Source organism: Fistularia commersonii, chromosome 33, assembly GCF_037954325.1.
Source record: "Fistularia commersonii isolate RoL2024-O1a breed Wild chromosome 33, RoL_Fcom_v1.0, whole genome shotgun sequence".
Taxonomy (NCBI): domain Eukaryota; kingdom Metazoa; phylum Chordata; class Actinopteri; order Syngnathiformes; family Fistulariidae; genus Fistularia; species Fistularia commersonii.
Window position 1 is genome coordinate 7,735,687 of NC_141316.1, and position 23,908 is coordinate 7,759,594.

Below are 23,908 nucleotides of genomic sequence, written 5' to 3' on the forward strand. Positions count from 1 at the left end.
CTGTACATGTGTCTTTGCGCCTGAATAGGACGACACCAGAGAGGTATTGATGTGTATGGCTTGACGGGAGAAAAAGAATCACTTTTGTTTCTGTCAGAGACAAACTTGTCAGCGGGTCACAAAAAACACCTCGACGCGCAGAGCTGCGCCTCGGGTATGCGCGTGACCACACACACACACGCACACGCACGCGCGCACGCACTACCACGCACACGCGCTAACACAAACACACAGTCCCTCAGTCAGTCGCTCCACATGACAGTGTTTTTTTTTTCGGTTTTTTTTGTTTTTTTTTATGAATTTGTTATTGTTTTGCTGTTTTTTGGTCCTGCTGGGGAATCTCCCAATCGCGTTAACACCATCAAACTAGCAGTATAAGACCATAAGAACCTTCCAAACCAGTGTGGTTTACAGTAAGTCCCGTTACTATACAGTTGTTCCTGCTCTCTGAGTCAGTCTTTTGTTTCAGAAAGCCAGATCTGCCAGAGCATATCCAAGCTACTCTGCTCACAAAGTGCTCACGTCCTTGGGTTCCTCTTTTGTCTGCCGTGACAAAATCACGTGAGATTTCCTCCCCGCTGGAAGAGTCGGGGGACTCTTTCCTTTACGAGTCAACGGCAGACAAAGAGGTAAAAAAACAAAACAACAGAAAAAAAAAAAAAAAACCTGACATTGTTCAGATATTCTCCTAGAAGAAGCCGGACTCCAATAGCCGACGGCACGGGGCTTTATCCGGTGGGCTAGCTCCTTCGCTCACAGGGGACGGATCAATATGCACAGTTGAACCTCCCCCTGCCCCTCGGTCTGCCCCGGAGGACCCCCTCGGAAGCGGTGAACTTCAGAGTTTGGGTCAATATTTGTATTCCTATCTGGACGGTAGCGCTAGGAAACAATAGTCATGCCATCGGCGCTGATCAGCTGGCCCGTCGTGGGCTCGTAGGTTCCGGCCAGGTAGAAAAGGTCATTGGCCGTGGCGCCGTGCTTGTGTTCGCGAATGGAGAGGTCGTACTCGGACCTGCTGACCACCTGGCAGCGGTGGGAGATGGTCTGAACGTCGTTCTCGTCCTCGTGGCTCGACTGATACAAGGCGTTCTGGAGGGGGAGGAAAGGAAAGGAACGGATTATTCAGCTGTTATGGAAATACCGCATGTGCTGGTGGGCTATAAAAGGAGACGTTTCTGTTGTGCCGTCCCCGCTCACGTGAAGCTTTTAAGGGGACTGACTTTGCGACCTTAACCTTGGCGGTTTTTCTCATGAAGATTAGAATTGCGACTCTCCGACCGGTCATCCTTTTCCTTTGTGCGGGAACCGAGGACAATGCTAGCCTTGCTACCGGCACACTTCTAATGCAAAAAATTGTAAAAGGTTTGCAGATACAATGACTGCAACATCGACGGCGGAGATTTAATCCGGGAAGGTCGTCCTCCACAATGAGGATTTCAAGTAGTAAAGGTTTTATGAAGTAAGAAAGGGTCCGGGCGTTGAAAACAGATGAGAATATGGAATAAAAAAAAACGACAAAGTGATAACATGTTCAAATGAAAATTTCACGCTCCGTCGCTTTGCCCGTTTTCCCATTTAAAGAATTCTACGTGCTCGCCGCGATCATTACCTTGCCGTCCCGATGTCGCTTGCCCAGGCGAGTCTCCTCCGGGTGGTAGAACCACTTGACCCTGACCACCATGCTGGAACTCCACGACTCCCAGAGGCTCTCAACCCTGCCCACGTAGGGCAGCTGGGGCCGGCCGGGTGACAGGAACACAGCGCAGTCTCCGACACGCACCGTCTCATTGCCGCGCACGATAGCCTTGTAGAAAAGCTTGCGGGCTTTGCCCTTCAGACCTCTTCTCTGGTGAAAGAGGAGAATAAAAATACAACTCTCATTCTATACGTTCAGGGAGAAGATCCTCGGAATTGGGAATCTGAGGAGGGTTCTGCAGCCCGGCGGTTTACCGGACGTACCGTTTTGAGCGTCGCGTCTCCAGCGCGACTTGACTCTTCTCGCGTTCCCATTGGGGATGCTAACCGCTAACCATTACCGCTATCAATATCGATACCGAAACGTGACGTTGGCGGGCCGCCGATTGGCCGGAAATGCAGTCACTGAGCTCTCTACGCCTGCTTTGTGCGCGCCAAAGGGCCGACGACCAAAAAGAAGCTAGCCCCCGTGGAAGAGGCGATAAGAGTGGCGAGTGGAGGCGGAGAGGCGCCATCGGCCGACAGATAGAATACGGTTTATGAAATCCAAAAAATACGTCTCACGATCACGACAGAGGCGGCTTTAGATATCGTCTCGAACTTTAACTTGGTTGGGGAATTTCCGGTAGGTTACAAATATCTAAGACACTCATAGAGACCAACCAACAATGAAGTCAATACAATGTTGGGCTCTTGGTAGTTTTAATCCTTTCACACTAAAATACTAATCAATCCCATGCACTTCAGTTCAGGGACAATCGTATTTGTAACTTAACGAAGCGCAGAATAATTGTAAAACTGTGAAAACGACGGAGCGGTCGTAACCTTGCTCGGAGGGCACGACTGCAACGGTAGGTCGTTTTACCTGTGTCGGGTTACCGGACCATTTCCAAAGCTGGCGTCCCGGCAGCAGTGGAGCCATGTTGGACAGAGGCTCGGGTGAAGACATCCTCTGCCTTTTAGCCGCCGCCTGCTCCTTTGAGGAAGATTTGGGCTGCTGGCTGACGGGACTGCTTTGGCCCTGATGATGGCTGTTCGGAACGCCTTCTTTCCTCTTCAGCTGGGATTTGGCCGTGCTGCTGTTAGCCACCATGCTTCCTTTTGAGAGGTACTCCGTCCTGTCTTCGGTTCGCTCGGATCGGCCCTTGGACCCGGAGGCGGACATGCCTGCCTTGGCCACGTAGTTGTGACCCGGCGCCGCGGCGGAGGGAGGCGGGTTGGAGGTGGTGGGATCGGCGTTCAGGAGGTCAGAGGTCAGGTTCTGTCTGTGCTTTTCTTTATCCTGCTGAAGCAACGCGCGCCGAAGGAGTACCGATGAGGACTCCTCATCGGAAGAGTAGGAGGAATCGTTGTCCGAGGAGCAGATGGACGATGAGGATATGGAGCCCGATGAGGAGGACGACGATGAGGACGAGGAGAAACAGACGGAAAGGCGGGAGAGGAAACGACCGCTACGGTGAGACGGGACCGCCGCCGTCCGTCGCGATCTCGCAACTTGACCGCCGTCCTCGTCGTCCTCATCCAGCTCTGAGTAGGAGCTGGGGCAATCGCTCGGGTAATCCAAGCTGTAATCTCCTTGGGCTCCGAGGCCCGATGACAGAAGGTCCTTTTGCAGAGTCGGAGTGCTTTTCAGCAGAGTCTCTGTCCGTCCGCCGGAGCCGTCTCTTTCTCGTACGGCTTTCTTCCCATCCTTAACCAGCATGGTGGGGTGGATGTATCTCAGAGGGGCTCCCAAGGAGGTGAGAGTTCTGCCTCCTCTCCCTCCGCTCCCGAGTCGAAGCAGCGCCTTGCCGTTCTTCGTTTTGGGAGAGGTCACGCCTTCGTGATCAAGCTTCACCAGGAACTGCTTCCTGTCCCGTTCGTTGAGCGGCTTCTTGTTGCCGGCCGCCATGGCCATCGTCACGGCCGAGGAGCAGGCGGAGGCGGAGTCTCGAAGCCCCGCGCAGGCTACGGCGGCCACCGGACGCCCGGCCCCGGAGCCGCCTCCGCTTCCGAACGTAGAGTAGCCGTTGGCGATGCTGCTGAACGAGTCGACAACAAACGGGGAGCCGAAGATGCCCTTGAGAGGGGCCGGGGGGGCGAGGGAATGCGAGGCGGGGCGATGAAACACCCCCAGGTCGCGTTCCCGAATACTCTTCTGGGTCTTTCGCGACGTCCCGTTAAAGAGGAAGAAGTCCACCGGCGGTCTTTTCCTGGGAACAGACCAGCTCAGCAAGGAAGCGTTGCCTTTGGTGGCAGAGGAGTCAGACGCCGACGCTGGCATGGGGGCGGTCTTTGGCACCGAGTGGATTTTCTTGGGCCTGCCAACTGTAAAAGGAGCCAGCAGCACAGAGGGGTGGCTATCAATAAGAGCTGACAAGTTTGGGGGAAAAGAATGTGATGAATTGGGGAAATGCTTTGGAGAAATCTAACACCTCTATCTCCATGATCTGCACCGAGCAGGGCGAGTTCAGCGAAGCCATTACTCAAACAACAAAAACCAGGTAAACCTGTCTGCGTCTGCAGCCTCGCTGTAGTGTCCTATGTACATTGCGTAACCGCCCCCGCAGAAGAAAACTGTGATGACACTTCATAAAATTGTGATTAATGGGGTTATACGGGGAACAAAAATGACATTTTTACAAGGAACCTTTATGTATGATTCCTTTGTTCCCGCCTGGAATGTACGCTTCTCTGACTCAGAGGCGTCACATAATTACTTGACGGTTGGAAACATGATGAGTTTCATACGGGTGGGGGGGAATGTCGAACCGAATATATATCTGCCACTTAGACAAGAACATCTTGCAACAGATACCGAGTATCTAATATTTGACAGAAATGTTCTCAGGAGCCTTTACTTTTGTTTCGGTGATGAGAAAAAAACAACCGTGAGAAGAGAGTTGGTTGGAGAGGAGAGCGCCGCTTTCTCACCTGGCCTCTTTTCCAGAGGCCTCCCTGCTGCTTCCTCATTGGTTGATTTCTCCGTGGCTGCGTCTTTCTTCTCCTGGGTGGAGCTGCGGCGACAGCGGCGACCCGGTGAGATCAGAAGAGCCGGGGACGGTTCGGCACCTGACAAAGAGGAAGTGTTTATTTTTATTCCATCTTTCTCTTTTCTCCCCACAATCCTTCCGGCGCCACACTTACAGCAGATCTGGTATCCCGGAGGCAGAAGTCTGATATTTGCAAGGGAGATCCTTCCTCGGTCCCCGTCGTCGAACTCCACCATCACGCTGCCTTCCTTCTCTTCGCCGGGACCTCCTGCGAAACGAGGTCCTTTTAAGAGAACGTGGAAAAACCGGGAAGGTGTCGACCTTCTCTGGCGGCCGGGCTGTACCTCGATGGACGTATCCAGGATAGAGGCAACGCGAGCGTTCACTCCAGTAGGCACACACTCTCGTCCCGGCGGTCAGTATGGCTTCGGTCTGAGGCCGCACATCGAGCACCTGTGGAAAGCGCAAACGGCGTGGTTAGCCGGCGTGAGCCGCGGCTAGCTAATGATGTTGTTATGGCATCATAAGACTAAAACTCACAGCCTCCTGCAGGAGCTGCTCCAGAGAGTAGATCCTGGGGCGATTACCGCGCTCCCCTTCAATAACAACACTAAATCTAATGGAGGCACAAAAAAAAAAAAAAAGCAAACACGGGATGAGGTATGTGGCTTCTTTCGGTCATTTTCCGTCAGACGCTTAGACTTCGGGGGGAATCTCACATGTCCGGCAGGTCCAGGGTTTGGACGCAGGCCGCGTACAGAAGCTCGTCCTCTTTGGAGATCAAGATCTTCAACCCGTCCACTAGCATCTCTTTGCTGAGCACACAGTTTGGCATGGCTGCAGGGTGAGTAAGAAGCAGAGCATTTGCTGATTGAGGGAAGGAGTCAAATAATACATAATTTGCATCAGTGTTGAGTGGTTGCTATGTGAGGCGAGAAGGGAGGGACCGAGGCATGTGTGAAATGGAGAGAACATGTTTTCAAATCCTCCCCCGTCCGTAATTAAAAATCACGTCACGGTGTTTGTGCATACCGGGTATTTTGCAAGGCATGTTGGGAGGAAGCTGGATGAACGTCTTGTCCTTCTCCTCGTCCTCGTCCTCCTCTTCCTCCTCCTCCTCTCCCTCAGAAAAGCTGCTCTCCTCGTCCAAGCGAAAGCCGTCGTCGGCCGCAAAGCTCTGCAGGAGTCGACTCACGGCGTGGCCTTTGGCCTGGATTGGAAATAGGGCGCATCATCAGTAGGCGTGAGGCAGGATGCAAAGCGCGCTATGGATGAATGAAAGAATAATTGAGCAAGACACGCGGGTGGGTCGAGTCATCCATGTCCCTGTAGACTAAACACGCTAGTGAGAAACAACCTTCCACGCAGTTTGCTTTTTTCCAGAAACGAGTCTCAGAGGTCACACCCAGTTAGAAGTAGCTCTTGGAGACACTTTCAGATAAAGAAATCTGAACCCCAGTCAGTTAAAGAAACAGACTCAGGATGCAATCCGCTCCCGGACCGGTTTAGGTTGGTCTCCATCGCTCCATGACTGATAAGTGATGATAGCTAGACTCGCCCAGCAGGTTCCTGCTTATATTTGGGGTATCCAAGGAAAGAACAACATAATATATAATGCAGGGCATATTGACTGTGTGTGTGTGTGTGTGTGTGTGTGCGTGTCATGTCGCTAGGAGTTTTCGAGTTGATGGAAGTTTCCTCACCACAGGGCATGGATGATTATCTCCTCATCATGCTGGTGTGTGTGTGTATGTGTGTGTGTCAGTACAAGCATGCATGGGTGTGTGTGTGTGTGTGTGTGTGTGTGTGTGTGTGTAGGGTAATGGCCGATAATTATCTTTATACTCCTCTATTTGGTTTGCACTTGTGTGTTTTTGAACATTCCCTTACGGTGACGCAAATGCAAAGTGAACCTCTGAACATGTGACCGACCCCGGGGTCAGCGGCGAACGCAACGGTAACCACGCATACAAAGGAAAACGAGCGCTCGATCCGGGAAAACGACCGAGTTGCACGTGACGCTAAGAAACTGCAAGTGAGGGAGCGTGACTTATTCTGTCCGTACTAATCTGCTGGATTTTCAGATTTGCTTTCTGGGTGCGGCTCGTCGTCAAATCCTAAAAGTGTCTCTTTTCCACGGCTAGCAGCTTGTGTTCACACGCAGCGGAGGGGAGTTACCGTCCCTGAGTCAGCTTTCTTTACCGCGGTTACTGACAGACGCGCAGGCTTATCCCCTGCCTTGTTCTGCTTCCTAAATTAAAAAAAAAAAAAAAAAACATCGTTCTTTATTTGACCTCAACCAGAACATCTTCGTTTTGACTGAAACGTCTTGTTTCCCCGCTTTCGGACATGGAGAAGTGAGAGTGTCGGGGCAGGAAATGTTGAAAGGATATCACGGGTCACTGACTTGGTAAAAAAAAAAAAAAAAGAAGAAAAAAAAACAAATGTGGGCGAATGTTAAATATTTCTGTGTCAACGTGTTTTGACACTTTGTTCATAGCTCGGATGGCGGCGTGTTTCCTCAGCTCTGCGTCCCCAACATGAATCTGCGTTAGCAGCTGGTGACCAAAGTAATAATATCACAACAATATCACAAGAATAGCACTTTCAACTTGCAAAATACACATTTAATTGCCTGTTTATATATTGTATAGTTATTTTATTGCCTATCTGTATATTTCATATATATTGTCTATTTTGTAAAGTTTTATATTTGTATTGTCCAGGACTACAGATGGAAATTAGCTATGAGCTACAATCTGGTACAAACATCTCTGCCTCTGTGCTTAATGTAATTGTACTAATAAACTTCTAAACAAACAAACCATGAGTCTTTTCATTCAAAGTCCCTGGATTATCGGTCTCACCTTCCCCCGACTCGTGTGCGCCGCCGAGCCCTTCCTCGCCGCGTCCTTGCCGGGCCGGTTGGCGTGCGTCACGACCCCGCGGTTCCCTCGGCCGTCTCCGAAACTGCAGCCCGGTGCCGGCGCGCCCCAGCCGGGATGGGACGCCTTCGTAGCGCCTTGGTGGTCTGGACGTTCTTTGTCCGCGCTGGAGATGCCGGGTCTCCTGGGGGGTTTCCTCTGGTCCGCGCCGTGGACGCTCCCGGCGCCCGACGGTGACGGCGCCAGCATGGGAATTAGAGCTGGAACGAAAGGGGAATGAGAAGATTTGTCCGTCGTTGACACGTCCGTCAACGATACGGCAGGTCTCGTCAAAAAACCGCCTCGGACTCGATTCGAACCTCCGTGGATTTTTCTCGGCTCTCCGCGCTGGCATCGAAACCCATTAAGGTTCTTTTAAATTTCACAATCTCAATGCTTTGTCTCCTCAGGGCTCAAAAAGGGATTGCTAGAATATAATGATATTTTATTTTGTCAGCTGACTGAAACCTTACATTTTAGCTGAACAACCAGACATATTTGCATGGAGCGGAACAAGGTTTTTTCTAAAGCTTTCTTCTACTTTTTTGTCCCTGCGATTTGCCGAGCAGTGCGGGTTTCACAAAACCTCGGGGATACATCATCATTCATCATTGAACGTCAGCGTTTTATAAATAAAGATATGCACGCGGGCTAAAAACAGATACTAAATTGGAGACCCGGACGAGCAATGAGAGGGTGGATTTGTCTCAATATGACGTGTGAATGAGTGAGCGACTGGTTAAATGTCTAGCTGTAAACGTCTCACCTGGGGGCCCCGGTCTCTTGCTCCTGGCTTTCTGGTTTGCTTGGAGTTTGGCGGAATGCGAGGGGAAGGGGACGGCCCCGCCGGGATTGGCCGCGGCGTCTTTGGACGAGACGCCCTTGCCGTTGGCGGCCCCGTCGTCGCTGTCGAAGCTGCACTCCTCCTCTTCCTCTGCGGGATCAGAACATCGTGGTTCTAAAAATTTCATCAGCTTAAGCTGCGGACATATTTTGATTGAATGCACTAACGTAGCTTTAGGCCAGATGATAAACGGATGTAATATTATTATAAGCAAATATTCTAATTCAGTTAGAAATATAAGCTGATCATCTGAAGTGGGGCTCTTTGTAACACCCTGCCACTTGCAAAGCAAATCCGCTCTGATGGTTGAACACTTGCAATGATGGGAAGCAAATTTTGACACGCATGCACATGTGCAGCTCAGTATTTACACACACACACACAGACACACACACACACACACACACACACACACACACACGGATTGTTATTGACAGCTGTGGGACGCTGACTCTGAGGGTCGTGTCGGGTGTCGACACATCTCTGACACACTTGTCACTTGCACGGGCGTTCTCGTCAACACTTTCCCTCGGTCTCATACACACACACACACACACAAACAATGACGCGCGCACACACACACACACACTTGCTCTTGCATGACTTCTCCGAAGCGGGTCTGGCTCCGAGGCGTCCTTGAGAAATTTCTGGTTTCGTATTGGATTGTCTTTTTTTCCCTCCCCCCTCCCCCCCGACGAGAGGCGCGTGTCGAATCGCGTCGTCCGACGACGGCGTTTTCGCGGGGTTGGAGAGGTGAAGAGCGGCGACGAGGACAAGGGTGTGACATTCTGAGCGGGTCCGGAGCGGGCTCGTGTTACTGCGTGGCGTTAAGGGCAGGGGTGGCGGCGTTGCATGCCTGTGGCAAGTCGTTAACGGTTTTAACGGTGTGACAGATGAGCTGGGAAGTGAAAAGAGGCCCCTGACGATGGCAGACATCTCACTCTCAGATGTTTGGTTCTCACGCGCACACACACACACACATACATACACGTGCACGCACACACACTGTCTGGTTGCTGTCTGTCAGTCGAGCGAGTTGCGGATACTTCAGGTTGGATAATTTGGCCTCCCAAAGCCGAAGGTAATTCAAAACAACTGAACCGCGTTGGCTTCGTTTATATCCGGGCTCCTTTATCCTCTCCCAGCCGTGCGACTCGAGGGGCGTCGAACCCACGAGCCGACGGAACCCTCGAACTCACCGTGCGCCGAGCTCTCGCTTTCGCTCTTGTCCTCCCTGGCGTCCGGCCTCTCGGAGGCGTGGCCGTCCCGGCAGGGCGCTCGCGACGGGTCGAGGCTCATGAGCACCTTGGGCTTCCGACCCCTCTTCCTCTTGGCGCTCTGGCCGTCCTGCTGCGGGTCTGACGGATCGACGGCGAAGGGAGAATGAACTTTTGTAACGCGACATCGCCGACAACGGCCGAGCGTTAATCCCGGGTCCCTCCGCGCGCGCTCACTTTTCCCTTTCTTGGTGGCCTCCTCCGCCCCCGCCGCCCCTCTGCAGTGCAGCAGGCCGGCCGAGGGCGCAGCCCGCTGGGCGGCGGCTTTCTGCTTGAGCTGGGTCACCCGCCGGGCCAGCCTGGAGCTCAGGGCGCCGGGCCGACCTCTGTGCTTGCAGCGAGCTTTCATCTGTCGAAGGAGGGAAAAGGAAGACCCGATCATCGATTTCTGTCTTTCCGCTAATTGTGAAAATCCAGGACGGCAGAAGGCCCCCCCCACCTGTACGGCGCTGAGGCTGTTGAAACCATGACTGGATATCTTCTTCCTGGCCTTTTCTTCCAGTAAATTCAGGCCGGTCCTGCAAAAAAACAAGAGGACGCCAGAGACGCGATTGCGATGAGAAACTGTCATGTAAAGACCGGATCACTGAATCGACGAGATCAAAATATTTTCCATCGAGGTCGATTTCCTCTATAACTCTGCTCCCTCTCTTTTTTTTTTTTTCCCCTTCGCTGTTTTCCTCTGTTGCTTCCCGTCGGTCCCGTCTCATAACGGCGATGCCCAGTTTCGCCCGCGGACAGAGAAATATTCAGCGGGCGTGCGAAAATGAAACTCCGCGGCATGGCCGTATGAAAGGGCAGGGATGATCCGGCGTGAGGGAGAGGGGAGTGCAGACGGAGGAGAACAGAGGGGTGGGGACAGAGGAAGAGAGATGAAGCAGTCTCCAGGGAGTCTGTCCGTTGACCGGAGCTTCAGGGCTGGATCGATAAACACTAACCTCTATTGAACACTACTCCTCCCCCTCTCCCTCCCCCTCTCTCATGCTTTCTGCGCTTCCTTCATTGCATGCATGCTCTCTCACACCACAGGTTACACACACATATGCACACACACACACACACACACACACACACACACACACACACACACACACTGTTAGCAGCTGGTGTCTCAAGCAGGTGAATTCTATATCCCCGTAGAGGGGAAGGTTTTAGCTCTCAGCATTTTTGCTACTGGGAGAGAGGAGATGAAAAGCAAAGCAGAAAGGGGAGAGGAGAGGATAGGAGGAGACTGTTGGTTTGAATGTTGTTTTTTTTTTTTTTTCCTCCGGTTTGGGTGGGACCTCTTCATTTCAAATTGTAGAACTCCGGCACGGGACGATATTTTTGGCAAAATAACCCATCCGTCCGTCCGTCGGACGTTTCCCGTATCGTCACGGCGATACTTATGGTTGTGCGAGCCTTTCACGGTGGCGCTATCGAACCTCCTCCCTGACGTCACAACTTAGGAGTCGATGGCAAATAATTCCGACGGTAACACACAGCCGGACGGATGTGAAACCTGCTTGTGTGTCCATAAACTTCACGCCACATATTGTAAATAATGTGCACGAATCAAGTCTACGGGTTGCATACGCTCTTCCTCTCTCTCTCTTTTTTTTCTCTCTCCGTCTCTCCGACTCAATCACACGTTTGAATTTCACCCCCAACTCTCGCAAGAAGATGAAAAGCATAAACAAATTGCTTGTTAATAACAACAGAAATTCTGCTCAGGCACGTACTGACCTGCTTTACTAATTAAACAAACTCTGTGCGTGCGTACGTGTGTGTTTGTATGTGTGTGTGTGTGTGTGCGTTGGACAGGCATGTAAAGCCTTTCATTGTCATTTTGAGTAGTGCTTTCTAATCACAGCAACCGTGACAAACCTGGAGTTTCTCTAATCATTTTATCAAGGCGAGGGGTGAACACGCTAACAGAGGTGGGGCAGCATGAGAAAACACATTCATCATGACGTGCCATCGAGCGCCGCTCGGTTTGCTAGCAGTGCGCGTTCTCCAGCTTGTGTGTGTGTGTGTGTGTGGGTGGGTGCAGGAATGCGAATCAACGTGTGCGTGCGTACGGTGGCAAAACGTGTGGTGTGTGTGTGTGTGTGTGTGTTGGATGGCGGATGGGGGTGATGTTGAGTCGTTTATCATTGTAATAACTGTACATCAGGACTTTGTCCGGCTGTACTAATGTATGCAGGAGGTTCGCAGGGAATCAGGACATAATCAATGCAAGTGATAAATATGATTAACAGTGATTAATGATGATTAATGAAGGCCTCATCTCCCATTACCTCCTCTCATTTAAAATCACACCCGGCGTACTGCTCTCATCACGTAACCCATTGTGCGCGCGAATGTGTGCGTGAATGCGTGCGCGCGCGCCAACGGCTCCTTTCGGCGCCCAATCAGGCAAATCATCAGCTATAGAGCATTCAAATCAATTCAGCTGAAGAAGAACTTCTTGAAAATCAACTGAGCCTTTCACTAAAAACACAAACAGAAATCAGGATGAATGAGCGGGGCTTGCCAATCATGCTGATTATGCTGACGCCGGACGGATCCGAGCACTGACCTAAGTCTTTTGGAGCATTCTGGAGCCGTCGTTCCGGGAGCGGACTTGCGTTTGCGGGGGCGGCCGGGCCCCCGGCGGGCAGGGCTGCGAGAGTTCTCCTCTTTCCTGCGGAGGGAGAGAGGGGAGGAGGAAGTCGGTGAGAGGTGTCACAGTTGTCTTTTGAATAGCAGCATGGTTTTGGAGGGAACTTGTGTTGGCTGCGGGTCAAACTGCATTAGGTGTGAGCAGGCAGAAGTCCGGACGGATCAGGGGGACGCAGCGGAATCGTGGACGCTGAAAAGCCCATTCCGGTCCTGGAAGAATGTCTGTGTGTGTGTGTGTGTGTGTGTGATTGTTGCTTCTGCTCACTGGTGGTCGTGTTTCCTCTGTAGCTTGGCCAGTTCTCTCTGTTTCTCTTTGTAGCGACGCTGTAGCTCAGCCAGCTGGACACGCATGGCCAACTCCTCCCCTCCCATCGTCTCCATGGAGCCCTTCACTGGGCACACCTGACACACACACACACACACACACACACACACAAAGCGGGGGGGGATTTAAAATGCCGAGCACAAACCGAGTTCAACAGTCATTAGATAAATTAACTAGCCGGTTTTGTGCGCGGAGCCTGATGGATTTTGCTGAAACCCAAAGCTGGTAACTTCAAAACCTAAACTTTCCACTGTAAGTAGTAGCAAGTAACACAATACCGATATATTTTCCTAGAGTGTATCAGATTGCCTTTTTTTTTTTGGCGGCAGGACTACATTTCCTATAAACAAAGGAGGTAATGTCACGGTGTTATGTTGGTGCAATGTTACTTGATTTTGATATTCAGACCCGCATAGCAGGAAATGACCGATTTGTTTTAACGCCTCGGTGCGCCAGAGAAATAGCGGTGAGCTCTGCATTCGTGTTTGCATACTTGTATATTTATATGTTTATATATATATATATATGCATAAGTGCAAAAACACATTCTGGCTGACGCCTCACCGGCTCATGGCGAGGCGTCCAGCTGCACTTCTTGCGCAGGTTGAGCCTCTTCCTAATTGGACACTGCTGTTCGGCCTGCACGTCCGCGGCCCTTCCCCCCATTTCCAACGCACGGGCGGCTGCCAGCGTCGCCAGACTGTGGAGGTCAAAGGTAAGCATGTGCTCACCTGCGCGGAGATGGATTGTTTGGGGTTAGATTGGAACATCACACGGTGGCACAGTAGCTGACAGCGTGATACAACATGCTGCGCGCTGAGCGGATTTATTTCTGGAGCGATGAAACCATGCCTTGAAAAGTGGTGATATTTATGATATTAGCCGTGTAGTTTATTTGATGTATACCGCTGTTACGGCGGCGCAGAACAACGTCTACATCTGTCAATGTCATTAACTCTGTCATTGTCACAGCATCAGCAGATGAAACGGAATATTCATGAGGTGGTCTAGACACACACACACACACACACACACACACACACACACACAAACGCATACAACTATGCAAATAAAATACTCGCACACACATACACCTTCAATTTTCGCTGAGCTGCGCAGACATGGGCGAAATACATAAGAGTGCAAAGGAGAATTGGAGAGGAGAACAACAGGCATGGGGGAGTAGGGGAGGAGTGTAACATGGTAGGAAGAAGGGAGGGGGAGAGAGAGAGAGAAAGAGAGAGAGAGAGAGAGAGCAGAGGGGAGGAGAAGCAATAAGAGGCAAAGTGTTTATTGAGTTATCTATTTATTCCCCTACATCTCCTCATTATGGTCATGGACAGAATCCAATTTCCTCTTTTGAGGAAGAGGAGACGAAAAGAGAGAAGAGAGGAGCAAGGAGAGGAGTGTAAGCACCTGGAGCGGGAAGGCCGGTGCACTGACACCTGACATTATTAAAAGCCGTGTATGTGTGTGTGTGTGTGTGTGTGTGTGTGAGCTGGGGAGATGGAGCTAGAAATACGGTAAATAGAAAGGAGGGGACGGCGCGGAGAGATAAATGCAAACAGATGTGAGAAGGACAGGTAACTCCTCCGAGGGCGCGGGAGGGTCGGAGGAGAAAGACGCGGCTTTTGTCCCGTCCTGACTTGCAGAGGTCAGCCAGTGCCGTCTTATCTGTCAGACCCTGCGAGCCAATGGCACGCTCCGATTACCCCGACCGGATGACATCACCGCTGACATCACCGCGTCGAGTTTAGTGTCCTGGTGGACGGCCGCGATCGATTGATGCCTCTTGCTCGCAGCATTGCAAATGCAAACACACACACACACACACGCGTGTGCAGGATAGCGATAACACCGAGGTGTGTTTCCGAAGAGGGGTAATAAGAGGCGGCTTTTGGGGATTGCAACGGAGGCGGGCGGGGGTAAAAATTAAAAGCAATTACAGCTTACATAGGCTGAATTATCATTAAGGGTTATTAAGAGGGTTTTTTGTTTTTAATAGAAAAGGAAACGTGAAGGAATATTTGAAAATGTGACACAAAAAGCCTTCTGTCTGTGCATAAACGGGACTCATTTATACAGTGGGGGGGGGGGTTTCTCTTGATTCCTTTATCTGTAATTGCAATCTCCAGTGAACGGCAGAGATATCCCTCCACGTCAAGGAGCGGCATAAATGCATCTGTCTGGATCGGTTTCATCTCCCAAACACATTCACGGCGACAAAAACCCTATCAGTGGTGCTAATAACATTCCACGCGGCGAGGCCGGAGTCGGTTTTAAATAAATGCGTTGCAATTTGGAGAACGTTCTCCGCGCGTCCGCGGGACTTATTGATTTCACACCTATTACACATGCTAACCACGTGCGCACGCATGTAAACAAATGCACGCTCACACAGCCGCGCGCAGACAGCTGCACGGAGTGACTTATGATTTTTACACTTATTAATTCCGTCAACAAGGCTTGCATAGGCAGGATTTACACACGAGATTACATTGGTTTAATAAAAAAAAAAAAAAAAAGGAGAGGAAGAAGCCGGTGAGGGGAAAAAAAAAAAAATAACAAAGAGAGGTGGGAGGAGGCGCAGGCAGGGAGCTGCAGCCTGGTGGAGAGACACATAGACTCTGATAGAAGAGAGCAGGGATTCATCTGGGATTACTTAACAGCTTACACGCACACACACACACACAAATGTGTGTGCACGCGCGCGCACACGTGCACACGCAGATGCTGGCATAAATAAAAACACTTTCTCTCAGAGGGACGAGAGGAAAATAGGACCGCTTACAGGAGAAGTGTTTTAAAGGAAAGGGTCTAATTAGCAAAGCAAGACGCCAGAGCCTGGGGGCCACGGTGGACACTGTGTGTGTGTGTGTGTGTGTGTGTGTGTGTTTCTTGGCTTGAAGCTCAACTTGTTTGTCCATCTCTGTACCCCCCCCAAACCCCACCCCAATACACACATACACCCTTTCCCTTGAGAAAAATATGGTCTCCGAGCAAGAACAGAGACCCGGCGCAGAGGAAGGAAGCGGAACAGTTAGTGGGAAATGTGTGTGTGAGTGGTTAGAGTGTGAGTTTGATTGTCTCCACATCTGGGCAACACACACACACACACACAGGCCTGGCTCTTTATCTTTTGCTTCACTGTAGATGTGTGTGTTTGTGTAAAGGGGATGAGATATGTGGGAAAAACGCATTTCACCTGGATTTTCACCGGCATCTTATACTTTCATGTTTAAACAAAGCACCAGGAGATGTGTTTTGGAAAGACGGTCACTTTCATTGGACTTGGATTCTGTTTTGTTTTTTTTTGTGTGTTTTACAAAAGACAGACAGGCGGTGACGAACGGCGAACAAATTGTACCTTCGGCGTCTGCGGTTTTACTCTCCCGGTTCCTTTGCTGGATCTCCAGCTCGGCCAGTTCTCCCAGTATCTCCATGCCGCGGTGAGGCAGAGGGCTCGGAGGCTGAGCGGCGGGTACTGGCGGGTACAAGGCATCTCTGGTGGCACACAGTGCCGCGGCGATCAGGAGCTCCAAGCTCCACATGTAGGCCCCTTGGAGCTGGGCCGCCGCGCTCGCCGTCGGAGGGAGGGCCGGATCGGAGGACGGGGAGAACGCCGGTCCGTCCAAATCCTCATCTGGCATCCTTCTAGTCTCCTCCTCTTTTTCGCCGCCGTCCCCAGCGGCCTCCGCTTCCCTCCCGTTCTCGTCGTCCTCCTCTTTCTTCTCGTCTTCTTGGTCCCCGGCCACGCAGACGGCGCATTCTATCGCTTCCATTTGTCCTCCGCCGCTCTCCTCCGCGTCCTCTTTTCCGCGTCGCTCTTCGTCCTCCCGTTTGGACCGCTCCACCCCCTCCGGACCGGCTTCCCGGTCCACGCAAACCGCTGAGGGCTTTACTTTAAGGCCCTTGGCCGTGGCCGTGGCAGGGCGGGCCGGAGAAGGGCACGGCGACAATCCGGGATCGGTGAGTCCGGGCTCGGAGATGGAGAGTCCGTTCGTCAGCGCTCGCCGTTCCTCCGTTTTTTTTTCCGGGACTGCGCTGTGGGATTCCGCCACCACGCAGTCTCCCACATCTTCTTCTTCCTCTACCGCCGCTACTTCTTCCTCTTCTTCATCTCTCCTCGTGACGTTTTTGGTAAGAGGGTGGGTATGGCATGAAAGCGTGATAGGCTTGGAATCGGGCTCCGCCGGCTGCACCTCCACTATAGCCGGCTCAGCTAATCGAGCTTCGGGAGGCGACGGCCCGGCCTTGTATCCCATGGTGATCGGAGGGTAGGTGTAAACAGGTGGTAGGTCTGATGAAGGAAAAAAAAAAAAAACAAGGGTTTTATTTCATTCCTCTTTTTGTGAAAACCTCTGTGGTGATACATTTACATGCATCTGGAGGAAACAGAAAATCTCTTTTTGTCTTCCACTGTTTAGCTGCTCTAATTCATTGCGGTGATGGCAGCTGGCGTGATGCACTGACAGAAGGCTGCAAAGAGCAGAATACACAAGCGTGTCTGTACATGTGCAGCACTGTACATTGTGTTACAGTGCGTGTGTGTGTGTGTGTGTGTGCGTATAGATCTATGTGGGATATTGATGACACCCTGCCGTTTCCCTGTGATTGCAGCACCGGCCCTGTCACCTCCGCACTCTTATTATTGATGGTATTCCTCCACCCCCTGACAATGCGGCCAGATGAATGCATATCCTTCCGCCTGTGCTTTTCAAGGACCTCTGAAGGAGAAGGAGGGTCTGTCTGAAGATTTCTCCGACCTTCCTTTTCTGACACACACACACACACACACACAGAAGCTAAGGTCTGCATGTAGCACACTGGCAGGTTTTAGAGACACAAACACACACAGACTCAGCGCGCATATGCTTGCTGTGACCTTAATAGCTGACCTGCCCACTGTCCCTCTTTAGCTTGCAGGGGAAATATTGCAAACACACACACACACACACACACACACACACACTCAAGGACTCGCAGAGCAAAGGATCAGCCTTACTTCAAACAATTTTTGTCAAATCAAAAGGATACCACGCTTCAAAGGTGCTACGTATCTGCAGCGGCGCCCTCAGACTCTTTCTCCACGTCCTGTTTGCCCTGCTGAAAATTTGGGCATCTCATTCCAGAATGAGTCTTAAGGGCAGCTGAAATCTCACCTGGCTCTAAGGATTGTGGGTAATCCTGAGGCGGCTGTCCCTCCCCCCTGTCGCTACCCCTCTCCAGCCCTTTGGAGAGATGCGACGGCGCGGGGCTGAGCGCCGGGGAACGCGGCGCCGCCGCCGCAGGGCTCGGCGCCGGGGTCAGGGGGTTCGGCGGGCACGGCCGTCTGGATGGCGAGTGGTAGCACGGCGACTGCCGACTGCTGGGACACAACCCCGGGGACGGGGTGGAGACCTTGGGCGGGGGAGGGGTGTGCGAGAAGGGTTTGGCCGAATGAGAGGACACGGGTGTAGAAGAAGACGAAGAGGTGGGAGTTCTGGACGCCGAAGGAGAGTCTTCTATCGTGATGGCATGCTCTTCGTGTTTTCGCTGCGGAAATAGAGGTGAGGAAAAAATAAAATCCTGTAAAAAGTCAACACCTGGCGATGACACTTTTCGCTAAATAGTGGGAGAACCAAAGAAAACCAAATGTTGGCGCATGAGCTAAGACAACATTCGCAAGCCGAAAGGTTCACCGTAACAATGAATGAATGAAGAGAAAAAAGGAATCGTGCAGCATAAAACCAAACCAGTACACGATGGGCAGAGCAGGGTTTGAAAATATTATCTTTTAGAACAGCGTGTCTCTGATCAAATAAGTATCAGTGCAGAGAAAGCTAACCTTAGCACCGCTTTTCAGGATATCTACTGAGACAAACACTCTCAAATCCGATTATTTTCTCTCTTCGCAAGGCGCTAACCAGGCCGTCGCGGGCAACTTGGGGTTCGGTGTCACGCCAAGGGACGACCCGTTCTACCGACGAAAACCTGGTGTGTGTCTTATTTCTGTCGACGGTACCTGTCCTAAGGAATGCCGCTGCAAGTGCTCCATGGCTCGCTGCTGCTGCAGAGCGTACAGCTCCTGCTGCCGTAGGAATGACGAGCGCGAATACACCGGGTGATGCTGCAGGTGAGGAGGCGGACCCCGGCCTCCGTACACCGACGGCCACAGGCCCGTCTGCTCGAGAACGTCTGGAGGAAGAGACGGACAGAAAGGCGGGGGGGTTGGCTCGGGGTTTACAAAAGGTTCTGCAAAAACAAGTGTTCCACATTCCCCATTAACTTTCTTTATTCACGTATTCAGTTACAAAATCCCAACCTGGGCTCATGATACACACACACACACACACGGATGCATGCATGCATGCATGCCCACACACATCTGCACACACTAATACCCACATGAACGCGCAAATCGCACACACACACACACACACACATTCCTACTTGGCTGCTTTGTCACTGGGAACCTTTGTTCTGTGAGATTAGCCTGAGTGGGCTAATGTTTCCCAGGGGAAGGGTTCAGTGGATGCACTTCCCTTCTCGGCAGGAACTCCCATGGAGCGAAGTAAGGGGGGCGGGAGATAATTAAATTTCACAGCCTGTTTGCAAATCAGCATTCGCACACGTGCTCGCGCACACGCCAGCGCGTGCACGCTCTTCTCTCGGCAGAGACGCACAACTCACAACACCGAGCGACGTCTCATGTTGTTTCAGATATGACTACAACGTATTTGTAACTTTAGATGGCCACACACACACACACACACACACACACACCCGCATGCAGTCGCTCACGCAGACAAACACTCAGTGGCGGGCTCCTCTGCGCACCCGCCCCGGCCATGCACGCAAGCACTCCATGGCAAGAGAGATGAACGTCAGTTAAAATGGTTTGCATAATGCCGGGCACATGCTGAGGAGGGCAATGGAAATAGCTGCTCCCATTAATGAAGCCATAAAACACGGACCCACTGACAGAGGGACTTAGTTGAGCATTATATTATGATTAGCCAATGATACTAAAACTCTGGGAGAGAAATGGCAGCGGCTCAGATGGTACAAATGGAGAGAAGGAGGGAGCCAGGGGGGCAGTAAATATGTAGTGTCTGGGTGTATTAGAGCACTCTCGTGGTAAAACACAGTTAAGCCGTACCGAGGTGATGATGAGGCCCCGGATCTGTGGGAAGAACCACCAGGGGGGAGTTGGGGTCCTGGGTGAGCGACCCCAGCACAGGCTGCAGAGAGCTGGGCAGACCAGGTGGGAAACTGGCGCTCATTCCCACGTGGCTCAGACCTGGAGCAACAATACAGAGAATATAGTAAAAATGGGAACCGAAATACTCGTTTTGATAAAAACAGCGAGGTTTGCTTTGCTGAAGGGATGGCCTTTTCTTTTACAAAAAAAAAAAAGTGTGGATTTTTTTTTTTTTTTTAAACCATATCATACCTGGCTTTTTCCTGCACTTTTCAAAATTGAAAGGTTTTGAAATAAAGTCATAAATAAAACAAAAGAAATCACAATGGATTTAAAAAATGATGTTTCTATGTTTTGTACTAATTACTAATGACAGATAGTATTTTTAATCACAATTTCCTTTCATGTAGACATGATGTACATTTTACTCAGTCAGTAAGCTGACTTTTAAAAATATCTTTATCTCCACTACAAGTGTAGAGCAGAAAATCAAAAACCCCGCAAACAAAGAAATCTCATTTCTTCATTAGCACTAAATATTTGACACGATTAAACTCACCGTACGAGTGTCCCATCCAAAGGGAGGGACTTCCTGTTCTCTGCATCCAGTGGTGGTGGGCGGGATGAGCGGGGTCGGCCCCCAGCTGACCGGCTCCTCCGGGGACCAGCAGATGAGAAGTCAGATCACCGTGGCAACTACTGGATGGATGGATCCTGGCGAACTCCACGCGATCTTTGTTGTCCCTATTGTGGCGGAAAGGGATGGGGGGGGGCGAGAGCGAGTGGACTTTGTCATTACCTTTATTATCCCTGGTATTGTTATCCCTATTACCGGCATTATCTTCATCCTTGCCATCTTCATTACCAGCGCTACTATTATGATCATCCCGGAAAAAAAAAAAAAAAAAAATGCGAAGACGACAGAAGCAGCCATCTTCTGCTCGGTCTACGGGTTGTCATTATAGTTTTTTTCTTTTTCTTCCCTTAATATGACTACATAATAAGAGCCAGATACTTCAGAGACATTCGTATTAGTCCCCATAACATTAATGCATCGCATCTCTTGGTGGATAGAAAGAGGAACCGGAGGAGAGAAAGAGAAACGGAGGGGTGGGGGGAGTACAGACACATCACTTCAAAGGATGAGAAGACTAAATGGAGAGAGAGGTGAGGAAAAAAAGGGAGGAAGCGGAGCGTCTGGCTGATAGAGAGGCAGAATAAAAGAACCGCAGCTTATCAGATGAGAGGAAAAATTAAGATGCTACTCTGCTTGTGTGTGTGTGTGTGTGTGTGTGTTGGTGTTTTTGAGCCGGAGCGTACCTGATGATCATCTCCCTGTCTCTGTCCAAGTGGTGGAGGCTGAGCTGCTCTTCTGTCATCCTCTTCCTCTCCTCCGCCTCCCGGCCGAGAGGGTACACAGAGCGGGAAACGCCTGGGACGCAGACGGAACAAAAAGTCATTGACCGATGGCCGGCTACCGCGTCCGACCCGGACGTTTTCTCGTCTTTTCTCCTTTTTAGGTGGCATTTATTCTATGCTTTGCTACCAATCCTGATCTGAAATTCGTAGGAGTCTTATGGCGACTCCAGAAATATCGAATTCTCTCCTTGAAAAATCGTAGAACGACCGGTACTTTGAGTCAAACGCGCTTTGCTGAAAATGCTTCGAATCTGCAATGCTAATGTCCGGTTTCGCTCAGGATCAACATGAGGGATGGTGAAATATGAAATATGAGATGCTACACGCCGGCGCTAGCTGTCCAGAGAGTGTTTAATTATGGATTTTACTTTAATATCGCTCAGAGCACGGAAATAGCATTAATTGAGTTTCAGTGCAAGGATCATAAAGAATGTCTGACCTTTCATGCTGGGCAGCACTCTGCCCTGTCTGCTGTGTCCAGGGGTGCTGTCTGGGGAACGGTGGGGGGGCCGGGCCACCGCCACGGCAATACCCACCGGAGGCTGCCGCACCTCCCCTTCTCCGGCCTCCCCTGCCTCCTTCCCACCTTTGTCGCTCTTCTCCCCCTCGTTGGCGGAGCCCCGACGAGGCGGGAGCGACTGTTTGGGAGGATCCTGCAAGGAGGGGTTGCTCTTGCCCCCACCTCTATCCCCTCTTTCCGCTTTCTCCCCGCCCTGCTTGAGGCAGCCCAGACCTCCGAAGGGGCTCCGCTGGGGCAGCAGCAGAGGTTGCTGGGAGCTGTAGTTCATTAAGTTTTTCATGGCGCTGACCTCGCCCTCGGCCGCGTGCGCCGAGGGACGGGACGAAGGTGGAGGCGGCTGAGACTGGGACTGGTTATGGTCTGCTTTTGGAGCGCCGCCGCCGGGCCCCCTCGTTTCACCGGCGAGACTCGAGGCTTTTTTCTGGTCCTCTTGGTGGCTCCCCCAAGGCGCAGAAGCCTGGCTGGCGTCCCTGCCCCGGTCTTCTGCCATCGCTCCGTGGCTGCTGTGCTGCTGGTGACGTATCCTGGCGACTTTCTGCCCCTCCCTCTGAACCCCCATCCGTCCGTCGGCGTGAGGGCCGGAGTGGGAACAGTCCCGAAAAGGAGGGGTGCTGGCACCGGAGCCGCTTTTCGACGAGCCGTGTCCGGCCCCGAGGTGGGTCCCCTGGGCTTCCGGTGGGAGAGAGGAACGATAAAACTCATCCACGACCTCTACGTCTCGAAGGGACGAGGACGTTTCCGAGCTGCAGGAGCGCAGCTCGGGCTGGGAGCTCTGGTTGGAATTGGGTTTGAGGAAATGCTGAGTTTGTAAGTTCCAGTCCGGAGGTTTGTCGGCCTTCCCGTAGCCCAGCTGCTGCGGATGCGGTTGAGGTTTGTCCTTCTTTTGGCAACTGCTAAGTCGACTCAGGTGATGGGAGGGACTTTCGTAAGCTCCATCTCCGTTCCTGTCGTCTCCCTTTCTCCCGCCTCCTCCAGCTCCGCGACATTCAGGGACCGCTAGATCTCCTAGCGGTCCGACCGAGGGGACGTAAGTCGGGCCGATGACTTTGGCCTCCCTCCCCGACCCGCCGGACGACGACCCCGGGTCTTTGGAGGCGGTGAGAGTGAGGGGGGCTTGGGGGCAGTAAAATTCAGGATGGGGATGATGATGAGGATGGTGCAGCCAACCTCCTGCCACCGTGCCCATGTGCAAGGCGTGCGGAGGAGGCGGCGGAGGGGGAGGAGGAGGCATGGAGTAGGAGGCCACGGAGTGAGGGCTCGGGGGCGCCAAGATGGCCGAAGCCGAACCTCTTCTCATACATTCAGAGGAGGACGTAGAGGATTCGCTGATCCTCATGTCCCCGTTGACGGGTGCGTCTTTGTAGCAGCGCCTGCCGCCTCCGGGTGCAGGTCGACTCCCTCCGCCGCCGCCGCAGCTGCTGCTCAGCGCGGCCCCCTTCCCGCCTGAGCTCGTCTCCGCGCCCGAACCGGCGGAAAGTTTGCAGGCACTCATGTGTTTGGATCCCTGACTGCCCGAGTCAGCGTCTCTCTGGTCCTTGTGCCGGTCCAGGGGGTGTCTGTGGTCCTCCTCCCGGCTTTGGGGTGTGAGGTGAGGCAGGAGAGCGTGGTGGGCGTGGGGGTACGCCTGGTGGTGGAAGCTCGACGGCGTGGTGCCGGGGCTGGTCTGGTGCGGATGGGGGTGATGAAGATGGTGCTGTTTGTCTTTACTCTCATGGTGCCGCTCCTTGCTGCTCGACCTCTCCTTCTCCTTCGACGACGATGAGACGCCTTTCTCGCCCGTGTCTTTGGTGCTCTTCCCGCCCGCGGCGCCGCCGTCGGCCTCTCGGTTGGAAGAGGCTAACGGGTGGCCCGAAGAGCCCCTGGCGAGCTGGGGGAGGCTGTGATTGGCGGAGAGAAGCGGGGGTTGGGGAGGCAAGCCCCTCAGATAAAAGTGATCTAGGAGGAAAAACGGAAAATACAAATTATATCTCGCAATATGTTAACCGCTCTACATATACACACGGCCAGGCTGATTACCAGTGGTTCTCACTGCCTTACAATAGAAACGCATCAAAAATAAAAAATAAAAACACACAATTCTATGTTTCCTGTTATTCTATTGCT

At 52.0% G+C, this 23,908-nt stretch overlaps 1 protein-coding gene across 1 annotated transcript in view; it reads right to left on the bottom strand.

Annotated features, from left to right (window-relative positions):
- Positions 1 to 264: 264 nt before the first annotated feature.
- Positions 265 to 23,908, bottom strand: part of bahcc1b (BAH domain and coiled-coil containing 1b) — a 47,665-nt gene continuing 24,021 nt past the window's right edge. Inside the window, exons 4-27 of the mRNA XM_086140537.1 lie at positions 21,725 to 23,740; positions 21,187 to 21,298; positions 20,426 to 20,610; positions 19,825 to 19,965; positions 18,688 to 18,860; positions 17,846 to 18,218; positions 16,051 to 16,983; positions 13,248 to 13,414; positions 12,624 to 12,760; positions 12,276 to 12,380; positions 10,155 to 10,233; positions 9,893 to 10,064; positions 9,638 to 9,796; positions 8,361 to 8,528; positions 7,538 to 7,815; positions 5,703 to 5,880; positions 5,390 to 5,507; positions 5,211 to 5,286; positions 5,015 to 5,123; positions 4,825 to 4,938; positions 4,612 to 4,749; positions 2,564 to 4,005; positions 1,613 to 1,849; positions 265 to 1,092 (exon numbers count right to left, since the gene is read on the bottom strand). Of these exons, the coding sequence (XP_085996663.1) occupies positions 883 to 1,092; positions 1,613 to 1,849; positions 2,564 to 4,005; positions 4,612 to 4,749; positions 4,825 to 4,938; positions 5,015 to 5,123; positions 5,211 to 5,286; positions 5,390 to 5,507; positions 5,703 to 5,880; positions 7,538 to 7,815; positions 8,361 to 8,528; positions 9,638 to 9,796; positions 9,893 to 10,064; positions 10,155 to 10,233; positions 12,276 to 12,380; positions 12,624 to 12,760; positions 13,248 to 13,414; positions 16,051 to 16,983; positions 17,846 to 18,218; positions 18,688 to 18,860; positions 19,825 to 19,965; positions 20,426 to 20,610; positions 21,187 to 21,298; positions 21,725 to 23,740 (7,820 nt within the window). The 3' untranslated portion in view covers positions 265 to 882. The remainder of the gene's footprint in view (positions 1,093 to 1,612; positions 1,850 to 2,563; positions 4,006 to 4,611; positions 4,750 to 4,824; positions 4,939 to 5,014; positions 5,124 to 5,210; positions 5,287 to 5,389; positions 5,508 to 5,702; positions 5,881 to 7,537; positions 7,816 to 8,360; positions 8,529 to 9,637; positions 9,797 to 9,892; positions 10,065 to 10,154; positions 10,234 to 12,275; positions 12,381 to 12,623; positions 12,761 to 13,247; positions 13,415 to 16,050; positions 16,984 to 17,845; positions 18,219 to 18,687; positions 18,861 to 19,824; positions 19,966 to 20,425; positions 20,611 to 21,186; positions 21,299 to 21,724; positions 23,741 to 23,908) is intronic.